At 45.0% G+C, this 27,869-nt stretch overlaps 2 protein-coding genes across 12 annotated transcripts in view; one reads left to right on the forward strand and one right to left on the reverse strand.

Annotated features, from left to right (window-relative positions):
* The window catches only part of COL8A1 (collagen type VIII alpha 1 chain), a 102,107-nt gene extending 76,251 nt beyond the window's left edge, over positions 1 to 25,856 (forward strand). For 2 of the 3 annotated variants that reach the window (XM_037378360.1, XM_037378361.1), the window contains exons 4-5: positions 16,446 to 16,761; positions 18,632 to 25,856. In XM_037378360.1, the coding sequence (XP_037234257.1) occupies positions 16,449 to 16,761; positions 18,632 to 20,538 (2,220 nt within the window). In that variant the 5' untranslated portion in view covers positions 16,446 to 16,448 and the 3' untranslated portion in view covers positions 20,539 to 25,856. Of the gene's footprint in view, positions 1 to 16,134; positions 16,762 to 18,631 lie in introns of those variants that run through there. The other variant, XM_037378362.1, reaches the window with a different exon arrangement.
* The window catches only part of ST3GAL6 (ST3 beta-galactoside alpha-2,3-sialyltransferase 6), a 48,910-nt gene continuing 44,412 nt past the window's right edge, over positions 23,372 to 27,869 (reverse strand). For all 9 annotated transcript variants that reach the window (XM_037378366.1, XM_037378367.1, XM_037378365.1 and 6 more), the window contains one exon: positions 23,372 to 27,821. In XM_037378366.1, the coding sequence (XP_037234263.1) occupies positions 27,741 to 27,821 (81 nt within the window). In that variant the 3' untranslated portion in view covers positions 23,372 to 27,740. The remainder of the gene's footprint in view (positions 27,822 to 27,869) is intronic.

Here is a 27,869-nt window from a genome sequence, read left to right on the forward strand (position 1 = left end):
GATGTTAAGGAATGGGATTTTTGCATGCACATCTAAGCTTTCCTAAAGGCATAGAGATCTACTAATTCACACACTGCTGTCCTTCAAAGCAGTCTTCCCAGACACATGAAAGAAAACCCTAAGCCAGGCTGTATTAGAATAAAATATATATAGCCTGAGTTGATCTTTTGTGTCTCTTTAGGACCCAATGCACCTTCACAAAGAATATATTTTATTTTTTCTTTTAATACAATACATTGATTAATTAAATGAGGAACCAAGAGTTCTCTGAGCAGTAAAACTGGTAGATGTCCTTCAGAATAAGACTTTCTGCCACTTCTGAGTATTTGGGTGAAGATTCAGAATACATTTGATTTTATTAATTGCCACCAAAAGGGTCAGTCTTCTTCACTCACTTTTGTCTACTCCAATACATTTGACAGGATGGAGCATTTCACTGATTAATAAGCTTAACACCTAACTGTGCAGATTATTCACTTGTCATTTAGAGTCAATTGCTAGCGTGTGGCTCATTCACAAAGCTGTAGCTGGCTGAACCAAGAGGTAGTAAAATGGAAATATTGTACACTTTCACCAGTGAGTATAATTCATAGCAACACTGCTAGAGGCACTGCTTTGGATTAAAGTAGTAAAAAGCTGTGATATGCTTTGCAAACCATAGTAACATGCAAACAATTGTACCATGAAAATTTGGGAGGCTTCTACTGCACACAGCCAGCACAACCTATCTCAGGGCAGAGTAAGGCCAAGAGTGATGAGTGAGAGTGACAGCTGAGAAGGGAGGTTTCCACAAAAAGCTTGTAGTTCCCCATCCACACTGTTCTGCAATGAGTAATCACCATGGTTCATTATCAACACCCTGAGGTTCAGTCCACTGGATAGAGCACTTCGGCCCTTCAGCACCTCCAGTTGTTTGTCTTTGCATTTATTTTGGGGTAGGGGACTGGCATAGGGGACTGGCAGTAGATGTGAAGTGGTTTCGCCATAACAATCCCCAAACTAACAATGCCCCCAGGAGATGTTCGGTTGGCTATAAAAACACTTCCGTGACAACCAGCCTCGATGCCAGTGGGCTGCATGCAGAAAACCTGATAGAGTTAGATCTGGTAAGGCAGATTCCTTGGACAGTGTCAGTGCTTGCGCCCCACAGTGAGCTCCTGCAGTGCCTGGTAGCACCACGGCTTCAGAGAAGGAGCCTCAGTTCAGTTCCCACGTTGAACAAACAATCTGTGCTTGGACTTATCAGCCGCCGGTCCTGGGCTCCACGCCAGGAGGGCGATTACGTGCCGATAAGCGAGGAGGCAGCTCTAGGCTTTGATCGCTTTGTGTGTTCCACATTATCAGGTCCGGGTTTATGTGCCTCGTACAGCCAATCACTGAATGGGGAGTTAGTGGCAGTCGCTTAAGTGTCTCCATCAAAGCTGCCTGCTACCAAGACTGTAGGCAAACTGCCCAAAAGAGAGCACTGGGCAGAGGATTCAAGCGCATGGTGTATGGCAGAGAACAGGAAAATGTATTCAAAGGGAGGTATTTGTTAAATCCTACCTATAATTAATTCTAATCCCATAATTGAAGTCGCATGCTTTTCTGCAAACATTCCCCCACGTTGGTCCTTCCTCCCCACTCCGAGGTCAGACACTGCTTAGTGCAAACAAGTACATCCCACCACGCAAGACAGCAGCATCCCCAGGGACTGCGGTCACCCAGCCAACAATGCCCAGCATGCTGATCCTTGTCACGGCTCCCCACCGTCTGACTGCAAGTGGCTTTCAGGCATTTTCCAGCAAACAGCTTCTGGGCCAGATCTTCAAAGACACGCAAGAGACTAACTCCCCTGGAAATCAATTACTAGTGCCAGGCATCTGAATACCATCATAAATCGTGAGCTTTGTGTTGGGTCGGCAGATCCCTGTGCCTGGGAGTTAGGGGTTGTGGAGATGCCAATCTAATCATGCCCAGATTTGCAGAGAAGGAAGGAGATGCCTACCCAGGCCCATGTAGGTAGGCTTGCAGCAGACCGGGCATGAGGAGAAGACTAAAGGCAATATAATTATGTCTGCATGGCCTAATTTCTCCTTCTCATCATGGCTGCTTCCAGCCTCAGGATGTGTGTTTTCACATATGTGCACACATGAATACCTGCACACAGGCAATTATTTTCATATATATGTGGATTCAGGCACGCATGCGAATTAAACTGTTTGGAAGTAAGAAATGGGGAAAGTCCAAGGGTGCCATTTTCATCCAGAGAGGTGTGTGACCATGCAGACTGAGCACTTGCACGAATGTATTTGCAAAAAGATTGGAGCAGAAGCAGCTGCTTTGTCTTTGGATTAACAGAGATCTCCCCAGGCATTGCAAGAAAAGATAGTATAATTACCACTGAAGCCAAAGATAGCATATAGATGATTATCAGTTTTTAAGATTAAGCCATTTATTTAGATGTTTTCACACTTCTCTAAGAAAGCAACTCTAGGCACCATTCTGAATTTAAAAAAAATATAGTTGTGCACCACATGTTGAATATTCCCCATTAGCAACAGGTTTATGCATGTGTGCATTTTAAAATGTTTATTATGACAATCCTTGTTATGACTGTCTTAGATTTAGTAAATACCACATGATAATCAGACACAGTTGTTAGACCTTGAGCAAAATATGATTTAATTTAATTTTAACATATTGAATAATAGCTGTTTCTTGGTAAACTAAACTGAACACAGACACTCAGCACTACTTAGTTTCCTTGGAGGGGACAGTGAAAAGGAGGGAGGGGAAAGAAAAAAAACAACCAACCCCAATCTCTGTGGGAAAGTTGCATGAGAGGCAAGGCAGGATTACATTTACCATAAATCCTGCTTTCCTCCCTACTGAACACATGGGCACTTACAGACCCTTTAGCAAGGTAAACTCTTCACCTACTCAAGAAACAGGTATTGCCTTCAATGAAGCCGTAGGGACTGTTAAAAGTAAAATCATGTGGGACCCCAAAACAGCTTGGGCTGAAGTCAAGCACAGAGCAACTGTCTCAGCATAGCTAAGCCCTCGCAGAGAGGCTGTGCTCTCCCTTACCATCCTCCTGCTCTTTACTGCTGAAAATAAGATTAAATCAGCGTAGCTAGTCTTAATTTGTGTTATGAAACTGGTTAGCTTTCGGAGGAAATTTGTGCGAAGTTGCATTTGGTTGCCTTTACTCCCTGTTTTTATGTGGAGTACGATGGAACTTTCAAAAAGAACCCCCCCCAACTGTGTTTAATTTGTTTGATTGCAAATATAAAAACATCTGTCCAAATTACACAAAACCTTGTTTGGCACAGAAAGGCAGAAGAGTGCTTTATATTCAAGTGGTAATGTGTGCATTAAGTGGCACCCTAAGCTCTGAGCAGATACAGAATTCTTCGGCAAGCAGAAGGTTGCTGGTTTTTCCTGCCCTGAAAACATGAGTTCCCACAAAAATTCAGTCTCTGTGCAGTACAAGGTATCCTCAGATCCTTTCAGAAAGTATGCACTGACTGACAAGTTAGACCTCAAAGGAGTTTAATGATCCAGAGGTTAATGTAAGCAGAGATTAAACTTTGAAACAGTGTCTTTGAAAACTGTGGACAACAACATGCTGGGAAGAGCACTGCTCAAGTCACCTATGCATTACAGCACTGCTGCTGAGAATAACCAACATTTGCTTGACTTTTCACATCTAAGCACATAGTCCCCACTTGAAGCCATGCCAGTTATTCACTGGTGTTGAGCAACTAGAGGAACTAAGGCCTTGAGCTGCTCTTCTCATTTTGTGCTAGAATTTCTTAGAAGCAAGGTAGCTGGCTAACAGGATTCATTTACAAATGCCCCCCAAATTTATATGCCCAGAGTGATTAATGGTTTTCAGGTGTTGGGGACCTTAGCAAAAATATGTGTAGGAGGTGGGGCATGTGCACATGCTTGCATGTATAACGCAGCAGTTTAAGGGAACCATGTGATACAGAACAGGAATGCTATAGGTTATTTTTACCAAAGTAACACTAAAAATGAAAACAGGAAAAAAAAAGCTATTGCCCTGTGAAGACTTTGTAGCTTTCTCTTACAAGTCTTTCTTTGATGACACATGAGCTGCCATGTAGTTCTGCCTGCAAGCTGGGGGACAGCCAGGGAACGCCCCATGGAGGGCTACTGTGTATCCAACCCACCAGCTCGCTGCAACACAGTGGTGTTACTCCTGATGCATAGTAACATGTTATTTGCCATTTCCATTGCATTATGCTGTCCCTGCATGTCTTTATATGACAATGAGAGACTTCAGTGAGGGTTATAATGTTCCCATGGGGCTGGACCCTCCCCCCGCAAGCACAGACAACCCTGTATATGCCATTGTAGGTGATGTGTGGAATTAGACTCTATAACTCGAAAGTTATAAAGTAGGTATGTTTATTGCGCTTAGATGCACGGGGGATCGCTCCTCCACAAGCGTGCATGCCCGAAGTGACAAGTGACGAACCATCTCACATTTATACAATAAAACAAATGAATATTCAATTAACGCCTATACATATTCGTTACCTAAACCCCGCTTCGTATGTTAATTAGCTTATCAGTCCTTTGCCTGGAATGTGGTGGTCTTGCAGGTTTGTAGGTGATTCATGTTCTTGTGACCATCTGATCATCTCCTTGCGTCTCCAGCAAGGAGCGGTCTTCTCCAGCAAGGAGACTTAGCACTCACTCCCTCTAGATAGCATTGGAATATCTCTCATCCTTTTCTCATTCTTTTTTTTAATAGCCCCTTTGTTAGAGGAAGAAGGGTAGGTGTCTCCCCATCTCCCCTTTGTTAGAGGAAGAAGGGCAGGCATCTCCTCAAAACTGTAGGCGTCTTTTCAAAGCTGTGTGCCTATGTGACCAGACACCGCACCCATGACTAGTCACCATACCCACATTCCTTGAGCAGACATATACAATCACAATCGTTGTCCATTTTCCCCATTTCACACTATTTCTCCATATCAATCCCCCCTTTTCTATCAAACTAAGTAAATTCTTTTACTTAAGCAGTCTTCCCGAATGATATAAAGTACATACATAAGCGTTACCCTTTTAAACATTCTCCAAACCCACAAATATAACATAATGGTTAGTATTAAGGAAATTCCTAAACTGATCAATAAGATCACAATGGGGTGTACCATAGTGTTAAGAATTCCTGTTGCAGAAGGTGACCAGCCAAAGAGAGTATTCCACCAATTATGGTTTCCATCCTGTTCTACCTTTTTAAAACTTTCTTGATCCCCTCTACATCATGATGGATCGTAAGAAGAGTTTCGTGTCCCTTTTCTTTGGTTTCTTCCAGTATACGTTGTAAATCTGCATGTTTTAATAGTTCTTTTATACTACTTATATTTAGTCCTATGGGGGTAGGAATTATCATCTGTGATAGGGTAAAGTTAGATGTAAAATTACAGATACAGTAATTTGGATATTGTGCAGTCTCCTTTACCTCCCCATCTATGGTTATTGTGTTACACTTAGTTCTCAAACACGCACATCCCTTCCCTGCATATATAATTACTGTTTTCAAGTTTGCATTTGGTCGGGCCTCGAAATGACATATTTTCTGATCTGTATCTAAACAAGTATCCTGAGCTATTATAGTATTGCTTTCACAGAGGAAGCCCTGCTGCTCTTGCATAATAGAAGATTCTAAATCTACTGTTTGCCACTTGTTGCCTGTCTTTCTGGCCCATGTTCTATGTTCAAAAGGATATAGGAACACCCCATTATGGTTAATTCCAAGGGCTACAATGGGGTGTATGGTAATTATTACTGCATTATGTATGGTTAATACAAAAGCTGTGATTGTGTGTGTGTTGGGGTCGTAGGTAAAGTTCACCATACTCCACCATGACTGGAGTTTTCTTTCTACCTCCGTAGCATTGTCCCAAACCATCTTTCGAATTTCCGTAGGAAATATGCCTTCCTCTCCTTCTCTTATTATGGATGCAGCTATTGATTGCATCCACATTTGGGCTTGGATACAACTTAGAGCCGGGGCGACGTCGTCCTGTAAACCACCTAACACCTTAGTGATAAGCTGATGATCTTCCATGTTTGTTCCCACCTGGGGAGTACCTTCGATATCAACCATTGGTGTGCCCCTAATGCTAATAATGAAGATTTTAGTGGTTGTTGTAGTTTTGATAGATCGGCCGTGGTGGCGGCTAGTTTATCCATTATCACCTCTGAATCCATGGAATTTAATACTCCGAGTCCTGTTCCCAACATTCCAGTTACATCTCTCACTATTCTGTTTTGATAAATATTTCCCCTTTTTCTTAACCAAGTTGTCCATCCCTCATAAGAGGTCCGTAAGAAGAGGGAACAGGATGGCTTAACATCAGAAACATTGACTTGTATTTGTAACTCTATTCTTTTAAGAGACCATTCTGGGTTAAACAACATTTGTTGCTGACCTGTATTTTTGATTACATATGGTCCAATTGTATAAATTTTTGGATTTGGTTTAGTTAATTTAAGATCAAGCGTTAATGGGGTTGTTGTAACTGTGGTGGTGGTAGGAACAGTGGTTAGCAGGATTGTTATTTTAATCTTATAAGTCAGAGCTGTTCTTGGGGATTCCTTTCCTAGGCATATTATAAAGATGGGCTCGGTTAAGGTAAAATTGTGCCAACATTCCCGTGAATTAAAGCACATGGTTGTATTTAGAAGGGTAAATTCCTTATTTACCTTTCTGACATTAATTAGGGTGTCTCCCGAAATCTTGGTGTTATCCTTTTCATTCTATGTTTGACACCCTACTTTTATCCTATCTCCTAATTTTCCCCATAATCAGTTGACTTTGTGTACATCCTCCCGGTCCCATTGATTCCTTTGGTACACCTCATTTTCAGAAAAAACCACCATAGCTAGTTTCGTCTTTGAGTCCACCTTTCCCATTATTCCAGTGTGTTTTTTCTGGGCATGATTCCAAGGCCAGTTATCAGGCTCTTGGTTGTAGGCAAGAGAGAGGGTACAAAAAACCACAAATGGTTTAAACCCACTATTGATCATTTTAAGAATCTAAACATTCCTCATATATACATATAAAATCTGTTTTGATCAAAATATCTTTGTTTGAGTTGGGGCTTACTGATAACAAGTTGGGCAAGACTGGCCACTGGCTCAGTCCCAGACTCTTTTGTTCTATATTGTTTGTTGTGGTGCCCTTCCCATATGGTGGATCTACAACCGCTCAGGTTCACTTACTTGCCACCCACATTGTTCCCATTTGTCCGAGTAAATTTGAGTTTCAGTTCTTTTTTATCTGGGGTTACTTTCCACGAAGTTGCAGGGGCTTTCTTAATCCGGGTATGGTGAATCCAAGAATTCTGCCCCTCAACCTTGATTGCAGTGTAGGTGGTGAGTAGGACTTGAAAAGGTCCGGTCCACTGTGCTTCCAGGGTTTTATCTGCAAAACACTTAACGTATACATAGTCCCCTGGTTGTATATCGTGAACAGGTCCATCCAGACCCCTACTACGTGTTCCCATCACATGCTTCTCAATTCTTATTAATTGTTTGTTTAGTGCCACCATATAGGAAGTCATTGTTTCTTCACCAACCTGTGAAGACATCCCCTTTTGTACCCCATAGGGTCGTCCATATAAAATTTCAAATGGGCTAAGCCCCTCTTTTGCTCTGGTCTAGTTCGAATTCGTGTAAGAGCTAATGGCAAAGACTGGGGCCAAGTTAGATTTGTTTCTTGGTCTAACTTGACAATCTGTTGTTTGATTAGATGATTCATCTTTTCCACCTGGCCACTCGATTGTGGTCGGTATGGGGTATGTAATTGCCAATCTATTCCTAGATGGTGGCTGATCTGTTGTACTATTCTGGACACAAAATGTGGTCCTCTATCCGAGGACATTACCGCTGGGACTCCAAACCTAGGTATTATCTCTTGGAGTAGTATTTTGGTCACTTCCCAGGTTTTAGCAGTTCTGCACAGGAAGGTTTCTGGCCAACCTGAAAAGGCATCTGTTAGTACCAATATCGATACCCCCCTTTTCTAGGAAGTTCCGAGAAATCGATCTGCCAATGTTGCCCTGGAACATTTCCTCTACTAATGTTCCCTAGTTTTATTTTATTTGCTGTATTGGGATTGTTGCGTAAACACATTTCACATTGCTGAGTCACCTGTTTTATTACAGTATACAAGTTTCGCCCTATCAATTTCTGATTTAGACTTTTATATAAAGCATCAGCTCCCCAATGCGTCTTATTAATAATAGGGCTGTGGTCCATATTAAATTGGATGGTACCACTATACGACCATCCTTCAAATAAGTCCACTTATTTATTTTTATTTTATAATTCATGTCCTGAATTACCTTTAAGTTTTCTTTAGAATAGTTTGGCTCTTGATCTGTACTTACAGTTTGGATTTTATCGTTTGGTATTAAGGATAATTCCTCCTTTCCTACCTCCTCTGTTACTCGTCTGGACTCATGGTCGGCCAGGCGGTTTCCAATTTCCAAATCAGTGCCTCTATGGGCCACCTTATGTTCTTCCTTCCTGGATGACCCTCTTATAACAGAGGGGGCCATTCCTCACATCAAGGTCTGGCATGGCATATGTTCCCACCGCTCAACGCCTACTGGGTTGCAGCCAACAGTGGAGCTCAAGATTCTTCTTGGTGGCAAACACCGAGGCCAACCCAGTCTTGCCCTTGACTATGGTAGGAGGCACCTGACCAACCTTATTCCTTGCACTTCGTTGTCAATGCAGTTTCATCTGCACATCCCATAACAAGTCACTGTCATGGCAAAACACAGATTTACATTAGTAGAACTACTACAGAGTGTATTTTATTGCACTTTTTCTGCCAATATCCCCACAGCCTTGCTGACCAAGGGATATTGTTTTTATCTGAACTGAGCAAGCCTCCCCCTTATCATTTTACTGTAACAGGTAAAGCATTTTTCACCTTTCCTGGAATTTATTTTCAGATACACCTGGTTAAAAATTTCTTTTACTTCAGGGAGGTCCTCTTTTCCTCTTTTCTGTTGAATTAAAGATAAGCTCAATATTTCAATTACTTGATCATTTTTAACTTTTAGTTTCATTTCTCCTTCTTTAAAGTCTAGATGTTCTAATAAATCTCATCCCAACAAAGATTTTGGTGAATTTGGCATTCTTATTTGTTTTTTTAGTTTGTACTTTAAAGGTTTCAGGATGTTTTCCTGGTGGCCAGCAGCTCCCACAACTTTAACAATTTTTTTTTTTTTTTTTTTTTTACTGAAGTTTAACAAGTAAGTTGGTTTTGTATTCACTAAAATTCCACCTCATACCCATTCCCTGCCCTAAAAGGGGCCGTTACTGGTCCTGTTGTACTGCAAATGCTGCAGCAATTGGGGTGACATTGTCAGGTCCTTCAGCTCAATTGTCAGCAATAGCAACCCCTCCTCCTTACCAGCAGAAGGGTTCGGGGCAGGAGATGCTCTTCCTGCTCTGCAGGTTACACAAGCCTGCCTCTGCAGCAGCACTTCTGTTTTAACTCTTTCTTACCCTGAATGCAAATCTGCTACTTGTTGCTTTAAGTCTGTGTTCTTACATATCATGCCTTTGCAGGCAAACAGAAAACATCCTGCCATGCATCCCAGCATGATTCAGTCGCACCTTCGAGGGGGTACGGGGGTTTGTACAAACTCACCCCAATACTTCAACACTTTCACAAGGTCTTTGATTCTCCACCCACCCCCATCTCAGGTTTTACATACATCAGTACAAGTTTTTATATCTTACAACATGTCTCATTCTGGTTGCTCCACAGAAGGAACCGCAACCTGAGCTTTTAAACACAAAAATTTCAACAAGAACATCTTTCTAGTTTAGGTCTTAGGGGTTTTTTCCTATCCTTTTCTAGAGCCACAATCAAAGATCAGGTGATGTTAATCCCACACTCTTTCTAGTGCTAGTACCATAGGATCCCGAGGGGGTACTAATCCACAGTCCTTTTGCCACTCAGGTTTGTCCTGGAGGACGAAGAACATGTCTGCATATGATACTTCGTCCCATTTTCCTTCTCTTCTCAGAAACAACATTAATTGCAGGAGAGTGTTATAATCTAACGTTCCTCCCTCCTGAGGCCATTTCGCATCACTCCCCAATTTATACAAAGGCCACCACTGATTACAATATTTAATCCATTTCCTTCTATTTTTGGTACCACCCTGTCCTACGATATCCCTCCAATGTTTTAATATACAGCCCAAGGGCGATTTTTCACAGGGCTTACTCCTTCCGTTTCCTATTTTGCAATTTTAATTACTTTGTTTTTCTCCGGCCGCCTTAGCCACCCAAGGTCGGAAACGCGGATAGAGCTCCTTACTCGCTTTGCACTCAAACGCGCGTCTCAAGCACTCTTGCACTCACACTCAGTCAAAATAATTAAGCTATACACGGAAAATCAAAATGCGCATCTCAATCACACCATTCACACTTTCCGGGCAGCCCTCACACAAGCAGTATGTTATACGGTACCGTGCACTTACATACAACTTTTAGGAACACTAACAGTTCACAAAGTATGCATTTCAATGAACAATTGCCAAAAAACAAACAACAAACAAAAAGCCAATTTTTCCTGGTCTTAAGCAGAGTGTTAAGTTTTCCGGTATTTGCCACGAATTACCAGATTATTATTTTTCAACACACATTTCATAACTCCGAGTTTTGAACATGTAACAAGACAACACATAGAACAAACAAGACACAGAGCGCTATTTCAGTTGTTACATTCTAGGAACTCCCCAATTCTTAAGACAACCTAAAGGAAGTTTCTAGCTTCCTCTTTTTCCTACGCAAAAGTTTCCCTTTTACTTCTGCTGTGAGGTCCCTCTTGTTCCTGTGAGATTCCGCCTTATTCCGTCCCGCCCCCCGCTTTCCGTCATGAGGCCTCCGGGCTTTTAGGAATGGCAGTAACCTCGGGTTGGCAATACAGTCAAAGTTACTCCAAAAATAGCCGTGTTCCTAACCACTTTTGATCTTGAGTCAAAGACATCCTAGAAATTTTAGCTTTTTAGCATCAAATATTTTTTAGTAGTCCTCTTCTGGGCACAAAATCTCCAGAGTCATTAGGATTTTTATTTTGCAAGTTTTGCAGCACGCATTTTCCATGTGGAAAGCTGAGTGTTAGCAAGACCATCCCCTCAGCACTGACGTGCGGAATTAGACTCTATAACTCGAAAGTTATAAAGTAGGTATGTTTATTGCACACAGATGCACGGGGGATCGCTCCTCCACAAGCGTGCATGCCCGAAGTGAGGAACCATCTCACATTTAGACAATAAAACAAATGAATATTCAATTAACGCCTATACATATTCGTTACCTAAACCAGCTTACTCTCGCTTCCTATGTTAATTAGCTTATCAGTCCTTTGCCTGGAATGTGGTGGTCTTGCAGGTTTGTAGGTGATTCATGTTCTTGTGACCATCCGATCTTCTTCAGCAAGGAGACTTAGCACTTTCTCCCTCTAGACAGCATTGGAATATCTCTCATCCTTTTCTCATTCTTTTTTTTAATAGCCCCTTTGTTAGAGGAAGAAGGGCAGGCATCTCCTCAAAACTGTAGGCGTCTCCTCAAGGCTGTGTGCCTATGTGACCAGACACCACACCCATAGCTAGTCACCATACCCACATTCCTTGAGCAGACATATACAATCACAATCGATGCCCATTTCACACTATTTCTCCATATCACCACAGTAGGGAACAGGTCGCTGCAGCTTTAGGCATCCTCCTGTGGAGGGGACCCCAGGGCAGAAGGGTTCAGGTCACTGAGGTCTACTCATGCCTTATGCCTCTTCAGGAAACACAGCAGTTCGAAAGCAACACATGATAAAAGCTCATAGGCCTAGTCTCTGGGTGAGTAACTTAGATTCTGAGACATGGATAAATTTCAGTTAGCCCCAAATTTGGTTGCAGAGTGATTACTTCCCTGTAAGAACTGATAAATCAAGGTCTGGTTTCCACCCTTTGCAAGACCACCTATGATTTCAAGTCCCATATGGATGGGCATCACTCTTTCCATACATTCTTTACACAATTAGGCTAAACCAGCCATTATTTCTTCACATCAATTTAAGAATTAGGACTGCTGGTACATTTTGTTTTGTCTTCAGTTTCTACTGACAAATGCAAATAGCCAAGGAAGGTCCTTCCTAGTTTTCTCAGGAGAACAGCTCTACCAAAAAGGTTATTGAGAAATGTTCGCACTTGAGCTTTGCCTGTGTTTTTTCAGGGACTCTTTCACCCACAGAGCTAACCACATGCATTCACACACAAGCAGCTGAACACTGTGGTTTAGGATAATGTTCCTTTACCCTCAAGTGGCTTGCCCCACCCAAGGTAAAGCAGAATGTTTATTGTCTCTTAATCTGAATGACTGGTACAAAATGACTTATACATATGAAGGCACTGTTACTTCGCTTCCATCTTCCCTCAGACATTCAAACAGTTAAGGTAAAACTTTGCTTTCTTTAAGCCTTTGGCTTCTCTAAAGGTGCATGCATGCACTGATTTACCTGCCATAAATAGCAGACACATTCCCATTGCTTTCTGACAGAAACCTAGGAAAATCCCATTCCAAAGCCAGTTTATTGCTCCGCTAACAGACACCTTTGAAAGCACATCGGATCACATTACATGAATGTATGTGGAGATGATGCCTAAATTGCTGGGATTTGAGTGAAGGGTGTGAGGTCTTACACTTTGGCTGCATCTTCAGCATAGATTTTTCTCCTCTTCATTCTGGTATTTTCCTTAGGTCCTGTCATCGCTGGGAAAATCTGCTTTCACTGTTAATAAGCTCTGGAGGACCTGTTCAACATTTAGAATCTATATGCTTCTTTTAAAAACCAAGAGCAAGATTTTCAGTAGCTTTTAGGCATTTAAAGATACTGGTAGCTTTCTAGTAAGGTCTTAAAACAACAAGAGCTGTGCACCCTGGCATTCAGAAACAAGCTGCAGGGCAGCAAAAACGACCTTCAATTCCTGTCAGTACACAAAAACCTTTCAGAGAAGCTAAGTAGGATGAGACAGGCAACAAGCTGAAACACTGAAGGACTCTTCCAGGCATCCCTCACGCTTCAGGGCAGGTTTGCCTCATAGTGACGGTATCTGATAGTAATAACCCATCCAGACCTACTGCTGGGATGCAGTGAGCAGTAGGAGTCACACACACAACTCTACCACATTTCTCATCAGGACTAATTTTGTCTGATCCTTCCTTTGGGACCAGGGGGAGAGACAAGCTGTATGGATGGCACCAAACACAGGCCGCTTCCCAGGTATCTGTGGCAGATCCCAAGACCCAGACAGCTCACATGAGGCCACGAGGGAGGCTCTCACCTCCTCCCACAAAGATGTTGGCCAAGTCCCCCATGTAGCTCGAGGTTATACAGTAAATAAACCTCCACATTCCACCTCAGCTAGTTACAGGCACTAGCCCCAGCCAAAATCGATAGATGAGAAGCAATTTGTCATTTCCAGGCCACACTGTTTTGGTTATGATAGGTCAAAAAACACTAAAGGGAACACAGATGTAGTGACACCACCTCATTTCCTGGAGCCTTCCTATCTCTAGAAGTCTTACCTGATCTCCCTCAAAGTTTACACACACACACAAAAAAAACCATGGTGTGTGCTGCATAGTCACGCCTGTTAAACCACAGGTGCATTGCATGGCACTTGGCAGGGCCGAGGGAGCTTGGCACAAGTAGCAGGAGATTGAGTTCAGCCTGCAGGCAGGCTGGTGTCTCCCTCTAGGAATTTTTTTTCAATTATTTCAAATAGCTCCCACTCACACACAAAGCCCATGTTTTGTAACAAAAACAAGGAGGAAGATCAGATCCAAAGGAATTTTACCTATTTCCCTCGCAATTTATTCCACTGAAGTTCTCTTTAAAAAACAAAACAAAACAAAACAAAAAAACCCCCACCAAAACCAAAAACAAAACCTGGCCACCAGAAAAACAAAGTGGCCAAGAAACTAATTTAATAAACTCACTCTTCAAAATCCACCCTGCCCTTCATACTTGTACGTTTCAACAACAGTCCTAAATCATGCAATATCTTCTAATATTTTTTAAAAGGTGTCACTACATTTCTCTCTTCATACAGGCAATGCTTTTCATTGGGGAGAGATGCACAGAATGCTGCAAATTTTCCAGTAGCTGGGATTTTCTCTGCAGAGGCAGGTGTTACCTTACTCTGCTAGAGAAAGCCAAAGCTGCAGCCAGTAACTTGTTACAGAACAGAAAGGCCAACAGAGACAAGAGTGGGGATACACACACGCACACGTGTGCGCACACACACACACAGAGGTTGCTTAGGGTCCACGTACCCAGATTAAGCTGTAGCAGGTTAATAAATTACCATGTCCCAGCAGAGCCACAGTAGCTGATCACACACAGGCTGTCCTCACAGTCCAGTGCCACTGAGCTTTAAGCAGTAATACCGCATCCTAAGGCCCTAATACTTTAGCTCACAGCAAAGCAGCCAGTCGTGGGCTAAAAGCCACATTAAACTTGCTGGATATGAAGCATTCGCTGAAATGCTTTGCTGAACAAGGATGAGTGACTGTGCTTGTCCTTTAGCTACACTTAAAAACTCCTGTACATCTTGGCTTTGGTTTTCTTTGCCACATGGCAGCTGGTTGCATCCAAGACCTTAAATTCCTGGGACAGAAAGTGACTGCAGAAACGCAGCTGTGCAACATATGCTCCATCTAGTGTTTATTCACTAGTATTCCATTTTCTTAAACGGTTTGTTTTGCTGTTAACACATAGTTCCATCTTTTTTGTAGTTCATTTGTCTGTTTAGGATCATTATGGAAAATATCAACCTCCCGCTGGTTGTTTCAACTCGCAATTTTGATTTAGTCTCCACTTACACCTTCAGATAATACACTAATTTCCATTGAGAGATTAGATTTCAGACAGCAAAATAGAGAAATGTTTTGAAAAGAGCAGTGAGCATTTCTCCAGGTGCTTTGCTAAAGCAAAGTGCATGGAGAACTTCAAGTAGGAGTAAACCATAACAACTAAATGACACCCAATATTATCACCTGGTCAATAACCTTCATGTCAGCACAGACCAGCCAGGGAAGCAGATTCTCTGGAACGGCCCATGCCAGCCGCCCGCTGCTCAAGCTGAGCGGTACAGTGGCGCCTGAGGAAAACGTGTCACGACGCTGGGGTGTGACACCTGTGGTGCCGCTGACCCTTGAGCCTGGCAAGTTTCACAGCTGCCTGCAGCCCATGCACACCCTCTGCCCACGGGTCCCTCTGAGTGCAAAGTCCCACCCTCCCAAATTATTTTGAGACCTATTTTGGATGCTATGCAGCATTAGAGGAGGCAAGCAGAGCTGCTTGCTGCCCCCTTCTCTAGAAATGCATTTCCTCCCCCAACCCCACCTACCTACCTCTCACATGTCCCTGTGGCTCTGAGTGGCAAAAGAGTGCCAGGAGGCAGGAGTTGCCTACCAGGCTTGGCTGTAGGACAAACTGCAAAATACCTGAATACAGGGAGAGTCCCCTTGTTACCTCCGACTGCCCCCAAATCTGCATTCATTTAGGGAGTTCCCAGTTCTTGGGACAAGATGACCCAAGCTTATATTTTGATAAGGAAGAAAAAACAACCCTGTTCTGTTGTGTTAGCAGGACTGCTGAGGCACTGGGATGGGCTGCCTCGGGAGGGGACAGGATCTGCAGCAGGGGAGGCCTTTAGAAAATGGTTGAACATCTCTGGAACAAGACTTGGATTAGCTGATAATGCTGGAGGCAGCGATGGCCCTGACACTCTCTAGGTGGCCCAGTTCTTCTAGGTGAGCGGATCAGAGCCCAGCTAAGAGCAGAGCTGGCAAAGAGCTGCTACAGAAATGGAGAGTCCCTCGACTCTGCAGCCACGGGGCACAATCCTCAGCACAGATTTAAGGTGCAGAGGCTGAGCTTTCATTGCTATGGTGTTGATAATTTAGCTTCCTTGGGCAGTAAGCCTTTAAGAGCTCCCCACATGCTCCTGCCTGCTCTCCCCCCTGTGCTGGAGCTTGCAGCAGAGCTCTCCAAACCTTGTGTCGTGGCACTGACACAAGCAAGAAAGTGGCAAATTGCAGCTCTGGGATGGGAGGGAGCAGGTCCCTGTATGGAGAAACTGCAGAGGCCATTGCCCAGGGTGTGCCAAGTAGTATAAAACTAAATGTGTATAAGGACATTTGCTATAATAGTACTATTTAAAGAGCTGCTAATAAACCAGATACAGCCCTGCTGCAGGATGTCCTCCAGGGCAACACACAAATGAGAACCAGTTTGCTGCAGAAAATGAGACCAGGTTCACCCTGATGGGAAACACACAACGTGAAAATACATTTTCTACCAACTGTGGGGTTTGTTGTATTTTTTGCAGGTGATGGCTGTGCTGCTCTTCCCTGTGCAGCTGCTGGCAGTGGCTCTCACCATTTACCTAGAGCTGGTGAGGTCTGCTCAAGGTGGCGTCTACTATGGGATCAAGCAGTTGCCACCCCAGGTGCCCCAGTACCAACCCCTCGGACAACAAGTACCTCACATGCCCCTCGGCAAAGAAGGCATCCCAATGCAGCACATGGGCAAGGAGATGCCCCACATGCAGTATGGGAAAGAGTACCCCCATCTGCCTCAGTACATGAAGGAGGTCCCGCAGATGCCTCTGCTTGGCAAGGACATGGCTCCCAAGAAAGAGAAAGGTAGGTTTGGCATGTCCCTCACCACCCCTACATGGACCCACCTGGTGCCCCACAGCACTGTTTGCCGGGGGGGGACTGGAGATGGGGAGCAGGCTGCTGCAGGCTGGGCATAACACCCATGTGCCCGAAGTACTGGCCAGGCTGGTACCTGGCCACAGGTGGACAAAATGGGCTCATGTGAGCTGTAGGGCAGCCCAGGGTCACCAGGGCAAGGCCACAGTCATCCCCTGGGCCGCAGCACGGCCTCCAAGCAGCCCTACCTGTGACGAGCCTCCAGCACCCGGGGCTGGCCCCAGGTTTGTTTGGGTGCTTGTGCCAGGCTAGGAGAAACCTCATAATCCCAACTGCATGCAGAAAACCCTCTGATGGAGTCTCAAATGGTGGCCCAGGTAGATGAGCCAGGGTCCTGCCCAGAGGTGCTCCCACTCTCACTGCAGTGACTGGACATGAAAAAAGAGCTAAAAGCCCCAAGATATGAATTTACAGGAATATCACCATTTTGTCCAGACCCTGAGAGTTAAAGGTTTGCAGATAAAAACATAGAATTGCTCTTCTGACTCTGCAATACTCTTTTTGTACATTATTTATGGGCATAATAGAGGCACTGAAGGTACGGGGCATTACTGCACGAGTCCGCACATACAAGCAGTTTCAGTATGCAGTCAAGAAAATATGGACAATATTAGGATATTCAAGAAAACAACAAAAAAATGTCCAAAAAACAAAGCGTAACCAGGAACACCCAGTGTCATAAAATACTTGTGGGGACAGTGAGTGTCTGTGCGACTTCAGGCAAGCTGGTTAACTGTTTGTCTTATTGAGGGTTCAGCATAACCACAGGCTCCACTGGCTTCAGAGGGAAATGGAAGATTTCAGGGCCTACATTTGGAGTGTCTGAACAAGCACAACTGCTTTTACTACAGCCAACCTGTCTAGCAAGCAAAGGTTTTCTACATGCGTAAAACAGATGTGCAGAGAAGGAGGGTTCCTGCCTCCTAAAGAACAGTTAATTCTTTTGCCCTGAAACCATATCTCTCCCCCGTCCCCCAAACTTCTCACTTCTCTTTCCATTTTAGAGCTGTAGAGAAGCAGATTTGCCACTTAACACAAAGCACCTGCAACTTGAAAAGCAACCACCCCCGGGCACAACCACTCTCATGCGGCAACTCCCTCACCCTGACCTGCAATGCTAAGTGGTCACATACACAAAAATGTGGGTTTGGACAATAAAAACATTTTTGTGAAGTGTTTAGAAGAGCTCTAACTAGACAGGGCTATGCCAAAAACCTGTGGGAGCTTAGCAACACTGGGTAAGGCTGTAGGTTTCCAGTAATGATGGGAACCAAAGCCTTGGTGAAAATGCCATCACATCTGTGTACAAACTTCTTATTGAGCCAATCATTAATTGATCTTGCTAGTGCAAGCCCCTCCAACAAAAGCACTTTTATACCAGAACTCCTCCTACAGCACAAAGCAGCTTCTGTTTCCTGCAAAAACTCTTAAAAGTAGATTACAGCAATATGGGACAAAAAGCAGATTTTGCTGGTTGATTGTATAGGTGGAAAACACTAGCAAAGTGCAAGTAGCTTTTGCATAGCAAAAAATAAGCAAATATGGTGCAAAATAATTATTTTGTGGAAGTAGAAACATGCACACAAGTTTTGGGTACACAAAATCTTCTCCGTTCCAAACACCAGCCTGTAAGTCACAGCCACCTCTGCCTCCTGCCTGCCACATAACCAAGAGGCACCATAACAAGCACACTCTGGTCAGAACAACCTTTGTATTTCTCAAAGGATGTGGCTGCAATCACCTTTTGTCTCTCCCCCTCCTCTTTTTCTTTTTTCTTTTTCTCTTCTTCCCAACCCAGAAATGCCCATGCGTAGTCTGAGGGGCGAGCAAGGTCCCCCTGGTGAGCCTGGACCAAGAGGGCCGCCGGGGCCACCAGGATTACCGGGTCATGGTGTGCCCGGAGCCAAAGGAAAACCAGGCCCACAAGGATATCCAGGAATTGGGAAGCCAGGTTTGCCAGGGATGCCGGGGAAACCAGGGGTCATGGGCCCCCCGGGGCCAAGAGGGGAGATGGGGCCGAAGGGGGAGGTCGGTCCTATGGGGATACCTGGGCCACAAGGACCACCGGGGCCTCACGGGCTGCCAGGCATAGGGAAAGCAGGTGCTCCGGGGCTGCAGGGACAGCCAGGGCCGAAGGGTGAGCCCGGGATGAAGGGGCCCCCGGGAGCCCCCGGGATCCCAGGGCCAAAAGGGGAGAAGGGCATCGGGATCCCGGGTCTGCCAGGACTGAAGGGCCCGCCTGGGCTACCCGGTCCCCCCGGCCCCGTGGGACTGCCGGGGGTCGGCAAGCCGGGCATGGTCGGCTTCCCAGGCCCGCAGGGACCCCTGGGCAAACCTGGGCCCCCGGGAGAGCTGGGACTGCAGGGGCCCCCGGGGGCCCCCGGGATCCAAGGCCCTCCTGGCCTGCCCGGCGTCGGCAAACCCGGCCAGGACGGCATCCCCGGCCAGCCAGGCTTCCCGGGCGGTAAAGGGGAGCAGGGCCTACCGGGCCTGCCGGGGCCCCCTGGCCTCCCTGGCGTGGGGAAGCCAGGCTTCCCTGGCCCCAAGGGTGAGCGTGGTGTGGGTGGCCTGCCTGGCCCCCTGGGGCCGAAGGGTGAGAAGGGGCACGCTGGGCCACCTGGCATGGGGGGTCCGCCGGGGGAGCCGGGTCAGCCGGGACTGCCGGGCATCATGGGCCCCCCGGGGGCTGCTGGCTTCCCAGGACCCAAAGGAGAGGGTGGTGCCGTGGGGCCACCGGGACCTGTCGGCCCCAAGGGCGAACCCGGCCTGCAGGGCTTTCCGGGAAAGCCGGGCTTTCCTGGGGAAGTGGGGGCCCCCGGGCTGCGCGGGCTGCCAGGCCCCACTGGGCCCAAGGGGGAGGCCGGACATAAAGGCTTGCCAGGGATGCCAGGCGTCCCAGGGCTGGTGGGGCCGAAGGGTGAGCCGGGGCTCCCTGGCGCCCAGGGGCTTCAGGGCCCTTCGGGCATCCCAGGCATCGCAGGACCCAGCGGTCCCATCGGCCCCCCAGGACTGCCAGGGGCGAAGGGGGAGCCCGGCCTGCCTGGACCCCCTGGCTTCCCCGGTGTGGGCAAGCCTGGTGCCGTGGGGCTGCAGGGACCCCCAGGGAAGCCCGGGGCACTGGGTCCCCCTGGCCAGCCGGGGCTCCAGGGGCCACCCGGCCCCCCTGGGCCCCCAGGTCCCCCAGTCATCATCCCACCCACTCCACCGGCCGTGGGACAGTACATGCCTGAGGTGGGGCCAGGGATCGATGGCGTCAAGCCCCCCTACGGCTACATGGGCAAGAAGGGCAAGGCTGGCGGCGCCATCTATGAGATGCCTGCGTTCACAGCAGAGCTCCTCACCCCCTTCCCCCGGGTTGGGGTGCCCGTGAAGTTTGACAAGCTCCTCTACAACGGCCGGCAGAACTACAACCCCCAGACAGGGATCTTCACCTGCGAAATCCCCGGTGTCTACTACTTTGCCTACCACGTCCACTGTAAAGGGGCCAGCGTCTGGGTGGCATTGTTCAAGAACAACGAGCCGCTGATGTACACCTACGATGAGTACAAGAAGGGCTTTCTGGACCAGGCTTCAGGCAGCGCCGTTGTCCAGCTGATGCACGGAGACAAGGTTTATGTTCAAATGCCATCTGAGCAGGCTGCAGGACTCTATGCCGGGCAGTACGTTCATTCATCTTTTTCAGGATATTTATTGTATCCCATGTAAAACAAAAACCAGACACACACACACACACAATCAAAACCTTTCTTCTCTGCTTCAAACTTTTATACCATGAAAGATGCATTTTATGACAGTTTTGGACCATCTTGTACAAAAAAAATAAATTACAAAGTTTAACGGTATGCACAGCTAGTTATAAAAAAAAAAAAAAAAGTGAGGTGAACATATCTAAAGATGTGTATCCGGTTCATAAACAGTCGTTTTGCACCCAAGGGGTACATATTAGCTGTACATTATATATTTCTGTGATGCCATGCTTACTTCATTTCCTTCACAATAATTCAATACTAAGGTTCAAATCAGTGTACATCACTCATTCCTGCTGCATATTTGACTGTTGCATTGATCATAGTTATGAGATGAAATCCAGTGACTTAAACCAGAGTAGGTCAGTCTCAAATTACATGGAAAAACTTGAGTGGCTTTGTATTTGTTTGGGTGGGGTTTTCTTTGGTTTTTTTGACTGACAAGCAAAGGTTCTCTTAGCTGGAGATCTTTATTTCCCTCCCCCCCTTTAAAAATATTCCTGCAGGTGTGCGTTCTTCCTGTACAACTTATTTATGATGGAAAAGGAGCACTGATTGTGTAACTATTCCCTGCCAGGCTTCTCCAGCAGTCACTGGACCCAGAAGGTGGCTGCTGACTCCAGCAGGCACAGGGTTCACCTCCAAATGCCACAGCACTCTGAAAAGTCTCCATCTGCATTTGTGAGGTTGAAGTAGAGGTAGATCAGAGACAAAAATGATGGGCTCCGCTTTTCCTTTGTGCCACGTGATTGAGATGTTTTGGCCAACACATGGCATTACAGCAAGGTGGTATAAATCTGCTTGGATTTCTGTGTTCGTGCTAAGAACCTGCATCTGTTTGGCTTGTCAGAAGAGGCATCTATTCTGCCACTCAGCAAAAGTTAAATCAGTTTACTCTTCAATGACTAGGCAAAGCAGAAGTAGCTCTATTTGCTAATTAACTAATTTGTTGTTCGAGATCAACCAGCAAGACTGATCATACAGATTTATCCGAGAATGTCATTTTATATAAATGCCAATTTCCAATCCTTATTTATGTGTTACCAATTCTCAAGGAGAACCTGCAGGCCTCAATCTTTCCTCTACATGAGGAAAGCAACTTCTCTGCAAGAGTTGTCTGTTCATCAATGGTGCTAATCTCAGCTCAAACGTATTCATTCGCAAAGGGCACTGTACTTTGCTGTGGTTCCCTGTGCGGTGCTGCACATCACACACTGTTATGCTAGTTGAAAGAGTTCAATACTCACCACTTCTTCAATGCCTTTAGCTAACGCTACTGCTTTTTGATTCAAAAATGAACTAGATTTTTCATGCAGAACTAAGATTGGATTTAACTGGCATTACCATTATTTAAATGCAGAGTTTAATGCAGTCTAACATTGACTAAGGACTCCAGTGATATAATGTGGTGCTTTATCTCAGAAATGTTATGGAACGGTGGCAGGAACAGACAGACAGTTTACCAGGCAGTGGTGACTTCAGTATGTTCCAGAATGTATGAGATGTCAAAAGCAAATAATTTTGTATTTAAAATTTTTGTACTGATTTGAAAAAAATACCTTATTAAATATCCTAAAAAACAACAAAACCTGTCTTCGTTCAGCAGAACTGCAGGAAGGAACATTCAACCCACTGAATTCATGTATCGGACCACGAGGACTCACAGAAACCAGACAGCCTGATGTGAAAACGGAAAAGCAAAAATAAAAGAAGAAGAAAGGAAAGGGGGGTCAGGAGAGAGATCCCCTTTTCTCTAGATCCCCTTTACTGGCAAAACCTGCCCTAAGCCACTGGCATGCACACGCTGCCCCAGCGTCACATTTAGTGGGAGTGTGGCTGGGGAGGATGCGCAGAACGTGGGGCTCCTGCAGCGGTGGGTGCCTGCTCAGCACAAGCCAAGGCAGGACTGCAGCTTGACAAGGCAGAGGGGCAGCGCGTGGGAAGCCAAGAAATCAGACATCACAGAGGCGCGCTGCAAAGGGGTTGTGCTCGCCTACAAAGTCAGAGCTGGCTGCCCAGGCTGGGAGATGCACACCACCTCCCTGGCTGTCTCTGTGATCTGAAAACAGCCTTTCTCATTCCTCCCCCTTTTTTCACCTGCAGCAAAAACCTAGTGTGAAAGCTGCACGTAATTGTCACTGATCTACATCACTATTCAACTGTGGCTCCATAGTGGGGTGTAAATTATAACTCACAGTGTGGATCCCCCCCATCTCACCTCACAGGCATTTCGTCCAAGCTGCCAAACTCCTACAGTCAACACTAGAATAAATGCATTGCATACCTACTTGCATCAGGTAGTCGCTCTCGAGATCTCTTAAGACTCCCTGAAGCCGCTGACTAAGCAGCTCCCCACTTCCCAGCTTCTCATTTTTACTGCACAAAGAGAACACCAAAACATGAGCAAAGTCTCACAATTGACATCCCTCACTTCCTATGTAAAGTCTTCTGTCATACACCATCTTCTTCATCAAATATCTTTTATTTTAGCATTCCCCTGAAAGTCCCCAATAAGACAGGCATGAAAAATTAACCATGAAAAACCTGATCTTAACCCACCAAAACTATGTCCCAGCTTTGCTTTGACTCAGCCTAGAGTAAACTCCACCTGCAGTACAGCTCAGCCTAATTATTTTCTGTTAAGCACCAAAGTTTATTCTGAAATTCAATACTGAATCTGACAACACTGAGTGTACTTTACACACCATTAACTATGGGGCGGGGTGGGGCTGGGCATGCTCCCCCCCCACCCCAGCACTGACACTGCAAAAAATAAGCCTGAGGACACAGTCTTTAACACAATTTATTCACAGGAATATAATCTCTTTTCATTTGTAGCATTCAAAATTTCACTTGAAACAACTGTAAGAATGTTTTCAAAATACAGCTGGCACTTTAAAGGCATATAAAACTTAAGACAAATGGCAAATAAAATATGCATTTACCAATCCCAAAACCAGACGTTAACTTCCTACATCCTTAAAATTCAGACTCCACTTAAAAGTTAAGGTATTTATACTACCTCCCAGGGCATTGTTAAAACGGAAAATGTGACATAGGAAACAAGAGGTACCACACACTAATTATTACTGTTTCTATACCACCACCAATACAGTCACTGAAAGTATCATTTAGTAGCATCTCTTAAGCACTCTCAGATTCCTATTTAGTGCAACAGTCTGTGACCTTCTGAGTCGTATGTTAGTGCTTCCCTTAGTTATTATAGCAGAGGGAAAAGTAATTTCCCCAACCGAAAAACAAACAAGAAAACCCCGTCAGAAGTCAGAGCCAAACAGAGCTTTCAGCTGATGCATGTCATCCTGCCTGTTCTGTGCATACTGTGGTACCTTAGAGGCAGGTCTTTCTGGTGGTGCAGCATTTTGAAAGGGGCAGCAGATAAAAATGCAGGAGCACCTTTGCTGTAAGATGCTGCTGTCTTGAAATTCACCAGGCTGCTGGAGAACAGGACAGGGGAAGAAGGGATGAGATCACCTGACTTTGCAATTGATACAGGAAAAATATTGACTGGAGACACTGGGTACCTATATAGTTACACCATTACCAGACATGGAAATAAAGATGGCAGCACCCTGGGATTCAAAATCGGCAGCTTCACTACTGCTGTGATTAAAAAAATTGGGTAGCTTTTAAAGGGAAGTTTAAGTGTAGATTTCACTTTCAGGAATGGCAGAAACCGAAAAAGAAAATCTTAATAGCAGCTCACTCTCAGAAAAGAGATCTAAGTATCTGGAGTTTGCATTATTGCTTTTTTCAGAAAGTCCCAAGGCAAGTCTTTGGTATTGCAAAACACCTGTGAAAATGTGTGCCCAGACAGAATGGACACCAATCTGTGGGCTGATCACTGAAAATCATACTACCTGCAGGTATTCTTGCCTGCATGAAGTTAGTGTAAAAGCAATACCGGTCCTTAAAGCAGAGAACTGGAAATGACTGTGTGAAGCAAGTGATGAAGCAGAATCCTACTAAAACATTGAGGGGGGTGGGGGAGGGAATGAATCACTTGGGTCGCTGCTTATTATTGAAGAGAAAAGCAACGGACCTGCAAGCCATGCTTTCAAGAAAAAAACAAAAAAAAACCAAAACAAGTAGTGCCCGAGGTTCAGCCCTTGGCTCAGTCCCAAGTGAACAGGTCAGCTCTAAATGTTACTCAGTCACCCTGGGACAGTAACCTTGGCATATACGGACTTAACATCCCTGCAGAAGCACATAGGTGGGGGGAAAATACCCCTGAGAATACCACTTAATTTCAGAAACAAGTCAGCCATCAGGGAAGCTTATTAAGAAGAAATAAAAACGTGCAGCCAATAGGTATAAATGCTTGTAGATAGCATATTAAATGCACTAAGAATACCAAACATGTTATATAGATTTAAAAAATATCTTGGGGATCTTAAAGAGACTAAAAAAGCTGATGTGGTAGGAAAAAAAAAAGAAAAAAAGAGAATAAAGGAGTCCATTTTAAGTAAAAGGACTTCAGGGGGCATAATTTATTTCCTGTGAAACCCGTTTTCCAATTATTTTGTTTAGATTCTAACCGTAGCAGAATAAACCGACTCCCCCCTCCCCCCAGTAAAAGCAGAAAACCTCCTAGGAAAATTAGAAGGAATCAGTTTAGGTTAGTGGGAAGAGTATCTCTGGAGAGAAAATAACTACATCCTCTAAAGCAGAGCTCCCTATTGTCCTCCTGCCACCAAGGACAGGGGTGGAGAAGCAGAGGGAAGCAGCCTGCACCATTCACAAGAACCAGGCACTGTGAGGACAGGGCAAATTCAACGGATTTCCTGGAAAAAAGTCCTCACGGCCAGCACATTGTGACACGTTAAGGGATGCAGCTGGACCTGTAGTGGCAGCCCATGGCAGAGCCGGGGGGCTGGGTCTGGGAGCTACCACAGAGTTCCGAGGGGGAAGCAGCAGCCCTCCACTTCTGCCTGGCTCTGCTCTCAACAGAGTCTGAGATCTACCAAGCACTTAGACACAAAGAAAGCTCGGCTGACACTGCAACCTGTGCGGAAAGCCTTATCTCAGCTTTTTTTTCACGTGGAATTACTATTATCAGTAGTTTAAATCACTGCAGGTCTGGGGCTGCAGAATCACGAACAAACCTTTTTAATTAACAGAAACAATGAGAAATATATGCTGGTAGAAACAAAGACAGTAGTGTCACTGTTTACTGACCCAAAACCCCACCTGTCCAAATTCAGATTTTTAAGCAAAGGCCTCAGAAATGTACATGGTTAAAAAAACCAAACAAACAAAAAAAACCAGAAAAAAGATAAAAAAGGAAGCGCAAATAACTGAGTCAGAGCCCTTTCTGCCACCTGGTGAAGAAATTGTGGTTTCCTCCATTTCCACCACCAGAGCCACCTGCTCTGGTGCCCCAGGACCCCCCTTCCCCCCCAGTCGTCGCCCCAGCACCCGCCAGCCACCCCGTGCACCACTGGACAAGGGGCCACCCCCTGAGCATCACCTGTGGCAGCCAGGCCCAAGGGACATGCGTCCAGCTGGCAGGACACCGTGGCACAGCCTGTCTCTTGCTAGAGACACATTGGGGTCCTTCCCCACCCCCTGCCATAGATTTTTATGACATCCGGAATTATTTCAGGTATGTCCAATCTGCTTGAAACAGACCAAGGCTCAGGAGTCACTAGGTGAAGACCCAAGCTTCCTCCCCTTCAGCTGTGGCTCCCCTCCAAACCACACTGCCCTCACTAACTCCCAAATGGCTGAGCCAAGGAGCTAAAGACAGGGATGAGAACTACAGGAAGGTGTTTTTTTTTAAATACCTATTGCACTCCACAAGAGAAATAGGAAAGAAAAAAAGATGACTCTCTGGTCACTTCAATGCTTATTCCTCTACGTTGCTGCAGCAAAGAAACTGTGTTCAGTACTCTTGTAATCCTCAGCTTCTGAAAACACAAATACCATGCTCTTGACCTGCTAGAGGTTTGTATTCATATTGTAATTGTTTGCACTGCTTCTAAAGGTATTAAAACTCTCCATATATTTTTTTTAAAAAGCAGCAAAGGTTTTTCTACCAACTTGAAATTCTTTTTTTTTTTTTTTTTTTAGGGGACTTATTTGTACTTTGTTTAGGTGTGATTAAGATAACCGCAAGATCTTCAAGCAAATCTGCCACAAGAAAGAAAAACATATATACGCACGCCCTATGAGAGAATTGGAACAGTGTATTAGTAGCTGTTCTTTGACAGTAGTCAAGGGTGTTCCCAGGCAGATTTATTCAACAGGCTCGTCTAAGACAAACTGATACAGGAAACACAGAAGTCCCATTAAATGTTTCAATTAAAATCCCGAGTAAGTTCCCTCACGTTTCTGTTGTGGTTTGGGGGAAGCAGCTGACAGGCAGATAGTTAGGACAACTCTTCAGTCTTCATACTCCCTCTTTTCTAAGTCACGTCACCAACTGTAAAATTTACTGGGCACACAGCACAGGGAGCATGATTTTCCATAAACTGGGTACAACACGAGCATTGTCAGCATCAGCATCTCCCCAAGTCAGACCAAAGGGTCTTCACCTTTGGCAAAGGCAGACAGCAGTTCCAAGTCAATGGCCAGTGCAGAAGCTGTGGCTTCTTTGCCGAAGATGGATGTCCCCTCCTCAGCAGCAGGGCAGGCCAAAACCTGTACACTCTCTGTGTTCCCCCCTCTCCCAAGCACACGGTAACAATTTATAGGCATCGTTTTAAAGTCATTTTCATACTATAGGACAGACATTCAAGACTCAATACCCATCTACTAATTAAACTCTGGTTGCCTCAGTCTCTTGACAGTGTAACTCTTTTGGAGGACAACATCAGAAACAAAAGTATTCCAGACAAGTAATCATTTGGAAAGAGTTCTTGCTGATAAATAAGTGATGTGCATCACATTTTTATATATTCCCAATACTTTCAGCTGAACGTTCCATGGTTTTGCCATTATTAAATAGCTTCACAGAAAATGTTAACTTATTTGCAGTAGTCACCCTCAGGCTTAGAAGAAGCTTCTGCCTTGGTGAGGTTTCTGTGCTCCTTTTAAAGAGTAAACAGTTATGCTGCACTTAAAATAAAAAAACATCATATAAAAATAAAATTTTTCAACTCCTGAAAATAGTGATTGTTCTTCTTATTTTCCATTCAGCTTTCACGTCAAATTGACCACAAAGTTCTTGTCTATAAGCTTCTTCAGAAATTTCTGCTCAGCATTGATGTTGTGGTATTCATTCTAAAAAGATGTGAGGGAATAATAAAAACAAATAATTCAAATTACTAT

The sequence above is a fragment of the Falco rusticolus genome, chromosome 2, assembly GCF_015220075.1.
Source record: "Falco rusticolus isolate bFalRus1 chromosome 2, bFalRus1.pri, whole genome shotgun sequence".
Classification (NCBI taxonomy): Eukaryota; Metazoa; Chordata; class Aves; order Falconiformes; family Falconidae; genus Falco; species Falco rusticolus.